The sequence below is a fragment of the Sphaerodactylus townsendi genome, linkage group LG11 (genome assembly GCF_021028975.2).
Source record: "Sphaerodactylus townsendi isolate TG3544 linkage group LG11, MPM_Stown_v2.3, whole genome shotgun sequence".
NCBI lineage: Eukaryota > Metazoa > Chordata > Lepidosauria > Squamata > Sphaerodactylidae > Sphaerodactylus > Sphaerodactylus townsendi.
Genome location: NC_059435.1, coordinates 34,356,351 through 34,370,024, shown reverse-complemented (window position 1 = coordinate 34,370,024; position 13,674 = coordinate 34,356,351). Strand labels below are relative to the sequence as shown.

The 13,674-nt window shown below is 38.9% G+C and overlaps 1 protein-coding gene across 2 annotated transcripts in view; it reads right to left on the bottom strand.

Annotated features, from left to right (window-relative positions):
- The window catches only part of NGLY1 (N-glycanase 1), a 30,524-nt gene that overhangs the window by 8,078 nt on the left and 8,772 nt on the right, over nucleotides 1-13,674 (bottom strand). For both annotated transcript variants that reach the window (XM_048510998.1, XM_048510999.1), the window contains exons 4-9: nucleotides 12,726-12,888; nucleotides 7,340-7,559; nucleotides 5,786-5,907; nucleotides 4,110-4,255; nucleotides 3,794-3,904; nucleotides 1,833-1,997 (exon numbers count right to left, since the gene is read on the bottom strand). In XM_048510998.1, the coding sequence (XP_048366955.1) occupies nucleotides 1,833-1,997; nucleotides 3,794-3,904; nucleotides 4,110-4,255; nucleotides 5,786-5,907; nucleotides 7,340-7,559; nucleotides 12,726-12,888 (927 nt within the window). The remainder of the gene's footprint in view (nucleotides 1-1,832; nucleotides 1,998-3,793; nucleotides 3,905-4,109; nucleotides 4,256-5,785; nucleotides 5,908-7,339; nucleotides 7,560-12,725; nucleotides 12,889-13,674) is intronic.

Genomic DNA, 13,674 nt, shown 5'->3' with positions numbered 1-13,674 from the left:
CCTTTTAGCCTAATGTGAATCTGGGCTGTTCTGACACAAGCGCAGAGCTCCAGTTCTTGCGGATTTGAGAACAGCAGCAAACAACAAAATCGCAGGCAAGGATCCTTTTGAAATGAAATTAATCTTAATGAAAACAAATTTGCATCCAAAGTTAATCTCATTCACACTTCTTGTTCACCTGAAGTTGGCCAAACATGGTCACTGCATGCAAGAAATGTTATACAGACTGCTTGAACTAAAGTTGCTGAATCCCAGAACATTTAAGAACAACTGTGAATGTCAGCTGTTGATTCTATAGTTAATGAAGCATTTAATAAAGCATAATTCATTAAGCAATCAGTATTACATGTGGACTCTATATTCCACATCTGATAATAGAAAATATTTCCCAACCCCTTAAACATCTTGGTTGTAATTTTTCCATCTTTTTCAATACAGTAACTAAAACTGTAAACAGTATTCCAAACAGTAGGGCAACACATATACATTACAATATTGGCTGTTTTTGGATTACAATATTGTAATTATTGGATTACAATATTGGATTACAATATTGGCTGTTTTTATTTCCAGTACAATTTCTAATAATTCTCAGCAGTACATTTTCTAATAATTCTCTTTCACTGCTGCCACATATGGTTGTCATTCTCATCATGTCATCACCATACCCCCAACATCTCCCTTCCATTCAGTTTCTACCGGATAAGTGAGGGACCCTGTGAGAGTCTTTCAGGAGTTCAAGTTTTTAATGCCTATCAGATCACCCTTATATACATACATTTCCACAACAGCTCGCCTTTTGGGTTGCATTAGCCCATTCAGCCCAATGGAGTGTTTTTTTTTTAATTTTTTGTCTTCCCACAATATGAAAAAGTCCGCAATGGAAGAAGGATTGTTTTTGTCTCCTCACACTTCCAAAAACACCTCTGGAGGCGGCAAGGTGCCACCATAGCAGCACAGTCCCTAATCACCCCAGTACTCTGGATTGGTCTGTTGCGCTGATGCTAGTAGATGAAAAGGCCATGTTAATTGGGCCTGTGTCAATCTATGAAATTTCAAAGGCTGATAGCCTGAATTTTTGCATGATGTATTCTGTTTAGAAAAACTGAGACAATGGTCTATAGTGACACTACATTTGCTTAGCAATAAAGAGGAAATTGTACGCACCCACTGCATAATCAAAGAGTCTTGGCTGAGAGTTCTGTCAATGAGTTTGGGGTATATGTTTTCCAGAATCAAGGCTCCCTTTGTCTGATGTGTGTAGCTTATGGATGTGTATAGCCCCTCCCACATCAAAAATCCCTAAGGATCAGACAGTTTATCTTTAAACCGTGATTTAATGTATGAACTTTAACTGGTTCTAAGTAGTCCCAGCCCTATAGAGATTCCAACAAATACCTTTTGCAATGTTAGATATACAGAATAGAAATGTGCCCTTTAGTTAATATTATCTGTTGGAGAAGGTACCAGTTACTGAAACAATCGCTAATCCAGCCAATATAAAATACAGTCCCACAGATTATTCATTTTCTGGTCAATGATTATAATAACTTATACTACAACACTGATTATTCAATTTGGGGCAGCTTTTGCATTTGCAGCAATGAAACAAAATTATTTCCTCTCGTATGTGAGCAGGTTTGTACTTTGGATAGTTACTGTCAACTGATTGAGTGAATCTTTGCTCCAAGTTGTCTGCTAGTGTTTTGTTCCATGATTACTTGATTTCATTAAATGTTTAAACGGTTACTTTGCCATTATTCTTCTTTGTTTACTACTACCCCGCTGTATTCAAGGGAACAGTAAAGAATTTCCACAAGTGTACTAAATACCTCTAAGGCAATTTCACCTCTTGCTGCTCTCCATGCCACGGATCCTGATATCCTTCCACCAAGTTCTCCTGGCTTTGGAGTTTTGGGGGAAATAAATTCAACAAGCTCCACAATGATCCTCTCTAAGAGCTCCCTTCTTCTGCCTTCAGTTAAAGATTGCTGTCTCTGAAAGTTCAAAAAAGCCAAAGTAAAAATAAGATCACTTCAACTAATTTCTAGTCTTAGCTGACTGTATCACAAGGGGGGGCGGGGGGAATAAATTAAATAATCAACAGTTAACATATTTTAAATGGAAGTTAATCTGGATAAACGCAGAATTGGAGAAATATTTGTTTTACATTTAAATCCTGCCTCTTTACATGGCCAGTGGAAGGGAACTTGCTGTGTCTCCTTCCCTTTCTTGAAGATTCACTTGCCACCACCATAGACTGAGGAAGGAGGGAACAGGTTGCATTTGGACAGGGAAGCTGATGGGTAGAGCGTCTCCTTCTCTGTATTAGTAAACAGTGTTAACATGACTGGAATACTTTCACACTATGAGATGATTCAGATATAAAGACAAACTATGGTCTTGCAGTCTGAGGAATGAGTCTTATGCTTGCATGATCAGAATCAATGACCATTAGCTAATTTAATACAAACGATATTTTAGTTTTAAAGAAGTAATGGCAAACTAGCATTTGTGCTAAATCAGGAACTGCTTCAGGTATGGCGGCCAGGGAAAGAGACAAGCAGAGAGCTTGAGCACCAAATCATAGCACGGCATTATGTTTAAATCTTCCTGTTATGTTAAAGGCAAATAATTCACGAAGGCATTTTCAGTGTTCAACAGATGATCCCCTTTTCTCTCATCTGTGATATTTACTTAGTTGTATCATGATATTTAGACGAAGCAAAAAGGGGAAAAAGATTGAAAGAGGCAAGATGACTGCATCAAATATTTTGTTACTCATGATTTAACTGTCCTGTTAGTAACAGTCCTCATTAACCCAATCATCTGGAACAGGAAAGTGATTAATACTAATGTCTCCACAGGATAAGCTCCACTTTTTTAACTGAAAGAGCTGAACTGACTATAGCTCAGACTAAATGGTGTGAGTGTTTGTATGTTCAAGGCAAGAGACATTTGAAGGTGATTTGCCATTGCCTGTGTCCATGTCAAGCTCCTGGTTTTCCTTGGAGGTCTCCAGTACAAATACGTGCCAGGGTTGAGGGCAACACTATGTGACTGGCCCAAGTCCACTCAGCAAGTTCCCATGGCAGAGTGGGGATTTGATCCTGGATCCAAGTTTGACATAGAATGTGCTTTCAATAAGTCTACCAGTACATAGAATTAAGGTCTTTCAGTTGTACGATTCAAAGTTCAGCATTGGAAAAAGAAGGAAAAATAGTTATTTTCATGTTGCATTTAAAATGTATATGACTTTGCTACTGGTAACCCTAAAAATAGGAATGAACTCAGCTACATTCCAGGAATCAAAGGACAGCATGCCATTTGCTGAATTTAATCAATGCTGAATCCACATGTATGTATTATGTTTTCATTGATACCTTATTTGCTTCTATGGCTGTCCTTTATTCCAATTTAGATAACAATATTGTTGCACCACAGAAGAGAGACCTCTACAACACCCCCCCACACACACACACACACACACTTCCCCTTCTACTTCATGATGATGGAGTGAGTCCTCTTGCTTTTCTCCTGTGCCCCATGCAGTCATATGTCCACTGGTGTTTAAAAATAGTTACATAAAATAAAATGTTGTGTTTTTTTCCATTATTTTATTTCTAGAAAAAACAAAACACCATAATGTATAAATTTACCAGTACAAAAGCTGTTGCTTTTATAACTGAAAACCACAACACTGTAAATATGTAGTTCACAATTCCAAAATTGCTTCGCCCCCTGCAGTACTTGAAGTTTGTCTAATCAACCAAGATACCATTTTGTTACATACCACTTTGTTAAAGTTATTGATGGTTTCACGTAGCACTGCTTCTTCGATCTGTGTCCTTCTAGAAAGTAGTTCTTGATGTTTACAAGAGTATCTCCAGGTTACATCAACAACCTGAAGCGTGAATTTCAAAAGAAAACACAATTTAGCAGCCAGAATTTCAAACACTGGAATGTTAAAATGTATTCCAGTTAAGAGAGCATCTCCTTGCTCTGAATCTATCAGACTGTTTTAAAAAGGTAAACAAGTAATCAATTTTTAAAGACAAAACTGACTGAAAAGGGAGGACTATCTTTATTTCAAAGACTCCTTCTCCTACCTCATCTTTAGAGAATGCAATAATGTAGGAAAGTTTTTTCCCCCATCCAATCTCATATAGAAGGGGTTTATCACAGACATTTTCACAAGGGTCACAGTGAAGCCACCTCTGCTGTGATGAAAAATAAACTTCTGTCCACACATGATCTATGGGAGAAAAAAAATGAAAATAATTGATATCAGAATGGAATTATTTCTATCTTAGTTAACCGAACTCTTTAAAATCCAAAGCATTCAGCCTTGTTCTGGTTGTACATAGGGGTCCAGTTTGACCTATTTTGATGGATACTTTCAGTCCGTGCAATCTGAGGACGTGTACAATATTTATAGAGATTACAGAAGTTCTAACTGCTTCTTTAAAAGAAGGAATGGTCCTCCATGGCAAGACAATTTGTGCTGTTTCTACCATTCCAAGTACTGAAATGGATCACAGGTACTCAACTCCCCAATTTCTTATATGAGGTTGATTAGATTAATTTCAGTCTTGTTTTGGGATTAACACTGTAACATTTAGCATTCTCTTTCCTGTATCTTATAATGCCCAGAAATTGCTTGTACAAAACATTGGGCAGGCATAAAAATGGCTCGTGGTATGTTATGTTTCTCTATGGACAAACAGTCATTACTAGTTTTTTTTCCTCTCCCATTTCTGCTTGTAAAGGACCCTACTGCATGTACTGAATGGCAATATCCCGCTATTGACCATACCTTTAGCAAATAAATCAAATCAAATGAAACTGAAATATAAATACAATTTTAATTCTTTGACACACAGCAATGTCAGAGACGAATGATTATCATTTAAAACATTATGCAAGTAGAGCATATCTTTAGCCTGGTCTACATGTTCAGTTTCACAAGTTGGTAATGGAATGGCTGAACACTGCACAAGTAGAACACACTGCACCAATTCCGACTGCTGAAGAGGAATTTCATTTTTCAAGTTCTCTCTACATTACTAATCCCTTATAAATGAAAACAAGCACAGCTTGAGTAGGGCTAGATCTAGGATCTCTCCATGACGTGCTAATTTTAAAAGAGTTTTTCCCACTTTGGAGAATACTATTTATTTATTAGATATATATCCCACCCTTTCCCAACTGAGGTCAGGCTCAGGGCAGATAACAGTTTAACAAATATCAAAAGAATCAAAAATTCATATACATTAAAACCTCAGCAATAACAATATCTACTGGCGCTCTAATCTCATATATCACCCAGGCGACTAACTAAGGAAGGAGGTACCTAAAGCAAGACATTGAAGGCAATCAATTAGATATGAAAGAATATGCCAATTAAATAATAGAGGAGTAAATTCAAATAAAATACAGTAGGGTAAGGTTAGAGATAGGAAGACCAGCCAAGATGTAACAATTGCTGTCTCAACCATAGGTCTGGTGAACATCTCTGTCTTACAGGCCCTGCAGAACTTCTGGGGTGATATTAAAAAAAAGAGTTTTCCCAGCAGCTGTTTGAAACTGAGCCATCTGTTTTGCCACCTCAGAATCCCACTACCCCATTCCACTGCAGCCCTTTTTTAGCCACCAACCACTTAACAGCAGTCTTAGTAAAATTCCAGTACTTAAATAAGTTCCTTCCACTAGTATTAATTTAGGATAAACAAGACAAACATTTTACACCCTAGCAATGCTACCAGGAATTCTAAAACAGTGATACCTGTTGCATCCCAAATGTATCTTGCTTCAAAACCCATAGCTCTGCAACAGAGGGTAAAGCAGTTGGCCCATTCTCCACAACGCCCACGCCTCGTTTCCAGAAGTTTCTCAGGATTATTGTACCTATGTAAATAGTTTAAAACAGGTGGGTTTCTTTTGTTTTCTATAGCCATTATCAAGGAAGCCTAAAACCATTAAACATAAGCCCTGGCCTACCTATGCAGCAGAATGAGGTGGGAATTAGGTCATAGGATAGTGAGGTAAATAAACTGTAGCAACAGGGGAGGTAATTCACTTAAGGCAGCAGCTGAGAGATCACATTTTTGCAGTGTTTTCCTGAATGACATTTTTAAATATAAGTCAACTATCACAAAATAGTGAGCTTAGTCAGAGCTGCTCTCCCCAATATGCTACTCTTTCACTTCCAAGGATTCCCCACATTTTTTCATTTTCCATTAAAAATGGTAGACCTACAATCTAGTCCATGCTATCACTTCCAAAGTTTATCATTTCATTCTTTAGTGAGAGAAAGAAGAGGAGTTTGTTTTTAAACCCTGCTTTTTTTCTATGGTAAGGTGTCTCAAAGAGGCTTACAATCCCCTTCCTCCCCACCACCTTGTGAGGGAGGTGGGCTGAGAAAACTGTGACTTCATTTGAAATAGTGGGAATCAGGTTCTCCAGATTACAGTCTGCTGCTCATGTGGAGGAGCAAGGGAATCAAACCCGTTTTTCTAGATTACACTCTACTGCTCTTAACCGTTACACCACACTGGCTCTCCAGCCACAAAAAATCTTTACATGCTGCCACGCTCACCAGTCCTAGGAGATCTTTGCTTAATTGCAAAGCATATACTTGGCAGAAGGTGCCAGGTTCAATTCTTGGCATTTCCAGTTAAAAGAGATCAGAAGGTGATGTAAAAGATTTCGACCTGAGACCCCAGAGAGCTACTGCTAATCAGAGTCAGCAACTGACCTTGATGAACCAATGGTCTGACACACCAAAGGCACCTTCATGTATATCCAATTCTTTAAAACCAGCCAATTGAACTAACATAGGCATTTCAATATTTCGCATTTATTCCAACCACAAAGGCTCAGTTCTGGAACCTATTCTTCAACTCAGTGCTCATCCCTCATGCGTTATCACTGAAGATAGTACCTCTGAAGGTACACTGATTGCCTTCCTTTCACCATGGTAAATGTGATAAAGAAAATATTCCAAGCCATCCAACAGCAAAACATACACATTCACCAAAGCAGTCCTTATGCAAGCAGAAGTCATTTGTGCACTGTAGAGAGTCCATGATTTCCATAGATTTCTCCTTTGAGCTTTATGTTCTTCCTGCACTTACCACACTGAGCCTAAAGAGGCCACTGATCTTTAGGAGAAGCTTCAGGAAGGGGGAGACTGCAGCAGTCTGAACAAAGTGCCACCCATGGATCTTTGAATACAGCTTGATACTATCATTGCACTCCCAAAAATGATTAATAGCTCCTTGATATACTAAATTTTAAAAAATTAGACACAGACCAAACCATGAAACCATCTACTCACCTTGGAAACCTGGTGCTCAACTGGCACTGGTTGCAGAAGTGATTTTCAACTCGACTCGCATCCCATTTCAGATCATCCTCACTCGGGGACAAATTACCTTTTGCTTCTGTTGGGCCGTCACATTTGCTGCAAGGAAGGTTGTTTACCCACTGGAAGAAATCACATTTAAACCAGTTCAGGAGCTCCAGCAACAGAAAATCCTGTTCATTCACAAGGGAGCCTGAAAAAGGAAATACACAGCAATTAAGACAGAATCTTCAGATATCTGATTAAATGAATTTGAATGTGTATATGCAAAACCCATGCGGAACTGAAGTGAAAGCACATTCCAAAATAATCACAGATTTACTTTGAAATAAGAACCTCTAGTATGCTTACATTTTTTCTAAAGGTATAAATTAGACACATGAGGCTGAGACTTAGCTTTACCTAGTTAAGCCCCTGTTCTGAGGGTATCAGTCCCCAAGTGGTTGCTAAATGGGAAACAGATGGTTGGCTTTAGAGGCATAAATACTGATCACAGTGTCTGGAAGCTGAGAGGCGAGTTTTAATGTTACAGGAAGAAGGGTGGATTATAGCAGAGTCACAGTGCTGCTAGGAAAAATGCAGGCTACTATACTGGTGGGAAACATTGCTTCTCACTCTCGTGTCATAGTTACAGCCATGTGTGCCCACTCTCGCATTCCATGGCACAGATCCCTTACTAGCCAAATGAACTCACATAAACCTAGATGCACAAGCACAAGCTGCTCTTGCCTGCAGCAGAATGAACTCTTCATGGCCACAACCTGGATTTTTGAACCACTGAGATGCAGTTCAAATTACTACTGGGGTACTGTCAGATTCCTATCACTAATATGGAATATAAAGGGGAGCTGGGAGGCCTTGAGTGCTTACCAGGAAAGATAGCTGGATAAACCAGAGTGTATCTCAACAATTAATATAAGCACAACAGCACCTAAAGGCTGAATTGGTTCTTGAGACCCCTGCAGGTTAGCCTGTCCAATCTTCTTCATCAATCTATGGTCTACCAGGAAGTAAATAAGGAATCTTTGCCTCAAGTGCCTAGAAGTTACCCCCACCCCCCTGACAGCAACATGCCTTCACCACCAGCAAGAAGGTATGTAAGTATGTATGAATGTATGTATGTATTTATTTATTTATACATACATTAAAATCTTATCCCGCTCTTTCCAGATAAGTTGGACTTGGGGTGGCATACAACAAAATAAAACAATTTAAAATTACATGTAATACAATTTAATCCTCAATTAATAACTCAATGGTACCCTCATATATACAAAATTGGGGTCAGTCATGTCTTCCAAAACTCAGCAGTGACAGATTAATAAGATGCATAAAGAAACTGAACACCCTAAATATTACATGGTAATCATATTATATATACTTTTAATACTTTCACAACAACAATAAAATTATTGATTCAGTTACAGATATGCACAGTAGACATATGTTATCTGATTGTGCCTTTTTGTTCTCTATACTCTTTTCCACCAAAAGATCTATGTACAATTGTAAATTCATCCATTCTTTCTACCTGGACCTTATTCATAGTAGAATGCTCGGGGGGGGGGGGGGGGGTCCTAGTGCCTGCCTTGTTCCATTTCCTCCCCCCTTCGTTCAAATGAAAAAAAATTAAATTGCCCTTACCACTTGGTAGGAAATTGAGGATTAGGCCAGGGAGAGGCACAAAAAATCATGTTTCATTTGCTTCATTTCCCGCACCCACCACCACCTTAGAGCTCTTCCTGGCCTTTTTGTTGTGCTCGCCATTTTGCGTCTGCTTCAGGAGCTCTGTGCAGTTACTGCCAGTTGCAGAATATTCCCAGGAGTTGCTCTGCTTGCAGCTCATCTGATGGCTATTTCCCTATAAAAAGTTAATGAATAAAGTTTGTTTTCCCTGGCAATCCCATGCACTTGACATTATTTATTCATTTATTTTGTTTGTTTGTTTGTTTAGAGGGAGGTGTCTTCATAGCTATGACAACATCATCTAAGAATCCTGAACACAGGTCTACCCATTACATCTTAATGGGAGGTAGACCAGTTCTCCAAGCAGCTGTAATTCTTAGATGGTGTCATCGTAGCTATGAAGATGCCTCCCTCAAAACAAAACAAGAAAAAAATATATGTGTACGGGATTGCCGGGGAAAGCAAACTTTATTCATGCACTTTTTGGAGGTCAATAGCCGTGGGTTGAGCTGCAAGCAGAGGAAACTCCTGGGAACATTCTGCAACTGAGGTGACAGCACGGAGGCTCCTGAAGCTGACATCCAAAATGAAAGTAAGAGCTGTAAGGTGTGAAGGACTAGATTTGCTGATAGTCGTTAGATGCAGTATAAAATGCTCTTTTATCAAACTACCATGTTTAATAGTGCGCAAAATGATGGTTTTGAAAAAGGCTAGGCTGAAAATTGATTCTTTAATGCCCATAAACATTTTAGGACTATTTCACCTGTGGAAACATGGTATTTTCACTTGTGCCGCACCACGACTGACTGCACTTAGATGTTTTGGTGGAAAAGAGTATAGCTAATTTGAAAGCCAAGCTTGGGGGTTTACGTGTAACCAGATAAGATGCTGCAGTTAAGTTGGTCTCCACAGAATAAGAGATTCAGAAGAATGTGTTTAAAAATGGTAAACAATCAAGTTTCATGAAGTTCTTTTTGAAGCCCAAAAAGGCTTTTCAGAGTCAAATCCAAAGCAGTTTATGTATTTAGTTCATTTATAACCTGCCTTTCTCCCCAGTGGGGATCCAAAGTAGCTTCTATCATTCTCCTCTACTCCACTTTAATCACATAAAACCTGTGAGGTAGGTTAAGCTGAGAGAGAGCCTGGCTCAAAGTCGAACCTGGGTCTTACAAATACTTGCTTGATACACTTAACCACAAGTAAAAAATAATTGTTTTGCTTCCAAGGATGGTTGCAAGAAGTATCTTGTTAGTTACTCAGCAGACATTTTATATTCTAGACAGATTGATATTTGTATCCAAAGTAGTGTTGGGGATAAAATACTTATCACATTCATTCTGCATATTAAGGAAGTGCCCAAAGCAATTCCCATTTGTACAATACAACTGCTCTGCTTAAAATGTAAAACTGTGCTATTCTGAATATACCTGTTAGTATTCCTCTCAAATACGAAGCAGCCATACTGTTGATACCCAAAGCCACAGGTAGCTAGAAGGCTACAAGGGGAAAATTTCAACCTACTGAACCTTATTTTATTCTTTCAATGCATATTGTAGATACTGCAGAACTAGTAAAGTAATTTCTGGCAAATCTTATCTTTTATCCCCCTTTAGAATTTTGTCCTTAATTTTTTGTCTAGCATATATATAATTTAAAGTTTTTTTGTTGGCTCTAGACCACATGGGTAATAACATAACAGGAATCCTGTGTTTGTGTGTGTTAAGTGTGGTCAAGTTGCTTCCGACTCATGATGCCCCTATGAATCAATGTCCTCCAAAATGTTCTTTCATTAACAGCCTTGCTCAGGTCTTGCAAACTGAGGGTCATGGCTTCCTTTATAGAGTCATCAATCTCATGCTGGGTCTTCCACTTTTCCTGCTGCCTTCAACTTTTCCTAGCATTATTGTCTTTTCCAGCAAGTCTTGTCTTCTCGTAATGTGACCAAAGTACGATAGTTTAGTCATTTTTGCTTTTAGGCTTGAGGCTGAGCAGCAGCTGTAGTGGAAGGTGACACTGGCAGAGGACAATGCTAGTACCACTTCACTTCACAATGCTAGTGCCGATCAACCCTTACTTCAAAAACCCTATGATGGTATCAGTTGCCTAGGGAACTTGTGAGCTCCCTTTCACAGGCACTCTAGAAACAAAAACTGGACAAACACTTTAGGCTGATCCTGCATTGAGCTAAGGATTGACTAGGTAGCCTGTATTGGGGGGGGGGGGGGGAGGGGCAAGGAGATTGTAAGCCCCTTTGAGTCTCCTGCAGGAGAGAAAGGGGGGGATATAAATCCAAAACTCTTCTTCCAACTCTATGATTCTATGAGACAATCGTAAGTTCATAAATAAAGCATACTTCAGGAACTTTTTGTCTCACATTTTACAGTTATGAGCAACCTCTTTTCTGTGGCACCAGCTTTGTCTGGGTAAGCAAAGATATAACACTGGGAAATAAAAAAAAATTTGAATTCAAACCTGTGTGTTTATATTTAAATTTATTTTAACTTAAAATTGTCTTTTTGCCCCAGCTAAGCGTGTTCCAGCATGCGGTTTGAATGCTTATTGTCTTGTATGACGGATCTTCTTTTCTGTTTTAGCTAAGTAAGTTTTTTTCCTTAGGTTGTTTTGACAGACTATTCAGAAATGTTGATCTAAATCCATACAGCTCTCAAAATGCTTTGTCAGTATCTTTTACACCCAATTTAAATAGGATGAGACAAGGCAAAAGAACTCTCCTGTGGGACTCCAGTTCTCACAGCAACTCATTTAAACTGGACTGCCACTAGTGCAAGACTGTGTAGTTAGGAAAATTTATAGAATGCTATCTCCACATAGCTGTTTTGTACAGGTGGCATCCCTGTTTAAACAAGATGCTGTGCAAGTGCAAAGCCCAAAGGGCAACCTTTTTTGCCTCACCGCATTTAACTCAGCTTCTGATGAGTATCTTTAAAAAGTGGATGGGGAGATTAGATATCCTCCTTTCTGCTGGTTAAAATAATTTCGATATATACAGAGCAGATTGGTTCTTGATACATAATTGTGCTAGCCAAATTTCTTTATCTGCCGGAAGATGAACTTGGAGTAACATAACACCAACTAAACTGAGTGACTGGCCAGTGCAAAACCTGTTTAATCTATTCCTGTTTTACTGTGTAACAAATTGAATTCACATTTAAAAAGCATGTCTGAAGCATCAGATCAACTTTGGATCACCTCTCTGAATGGAACCATGTAGACTACAGTGGCATCAACACTTTTAGCCCCCTAGGACACTTGTTTTTGGAGAACAGCGATACTACAAAATTCCAGTAATCCCCACAGAAGCATTTCTGCAGGAGAGGGAAACCACAACACTCCATCCATCACCTTCCTGGTTAACTGGGCCCCTCCTCTCTTGGATCACTGGCCAGCCACTCTGCAGGAGAGAGCAGTAGAGTCTGAAAAGCTGTATCCTATGGGCTGCTTTCATCAGGTTGTATGTGTTAGCTGCTTTAAGTTTTTCTTTCGAAAAAGAAAGCAAGGTAGAAAAGTAAATGTTTCTCCTAATTTTAATTCTGAAAAATATGCTTGAAGGGGGGAAAAAACTTTGCAATTTGTAATAGATGCATACATGCCTGTTACGTGACGATATTCTACTTAATGTTTTCAAATGTCTAAATTGTATTTAAACTATTACCTCCATCAGTCTTTCTTGATTGTGCTAGACTATCTTGAGCTTTCTTTTTCAGTTCCGAGACTGGGATACAAGCCAGTGCCTTCTTTTGTAAGCCAAGGTTTTCATATATCATTACATGTTGAAAGTTTGATTGAAGCGTGTTTAAGAAAATTGGTTCACCTGTCTAAAATGGGGAAACATTTCTTTAATTTCAGTTGTCATAAGCAAATTTTCAAAGAGTTGGAAGAAACTTCTGGTCATTCTAAATAATCTAAGCCCATGTGGATGCAACATGCACAGTTCTTGTAAAGTATCTTCCACCCAAGCTTTATAAATGAAGAAGACCTGAGACAGGAGCCACAGTTCAATGGTAGAACATACGCCTTGCATCCAGAATGTCCCAAACTTTAACCCTAGTAAAAATGATATCAGGTAGTAGGCCTGGGAAAGCCTTTGCCTCATTCTTTGGAAAGGGGCTTCTAGTGAGGATAGACAATATGAGGCTAGGTAAACCACTGTTCTGTCAGTATGTCAGCTTCCAATGTCAATGAAGAGGCTCTGCAAATGGGCTTAATTTCAATCAACTAAAGGGTTTCTGTGCAGAAGGATAAAAGTCCCAGTTTCTCTGCTGGGTACACATGCAAATCCAACATCTATGTTCCTCCTGATTAAGGTCTTTGTATACAAAGAAGTTGGCTGTGACATGAAAAGGAAAAACATGTGTGCATAAATTCTGACTCCTAGAGGGATGAGGACAAATGTTCCTGATTAACAAATGGGACTGAGATACCATCAAAGAAATAATGTGCTGTATCCAGCCATACAGTTCTTCCAGGGGTTCCTTTCTGCAGAGCAAGGGGTGATTTCCATTGATTTCCTGATTCCAATCCAAATACCCATTTTTTCACCTATGCTGTTCCTGAGGGCCCATTGTCTCCCAAGAACATGATTTTGAAAGGTCAGATAGCAA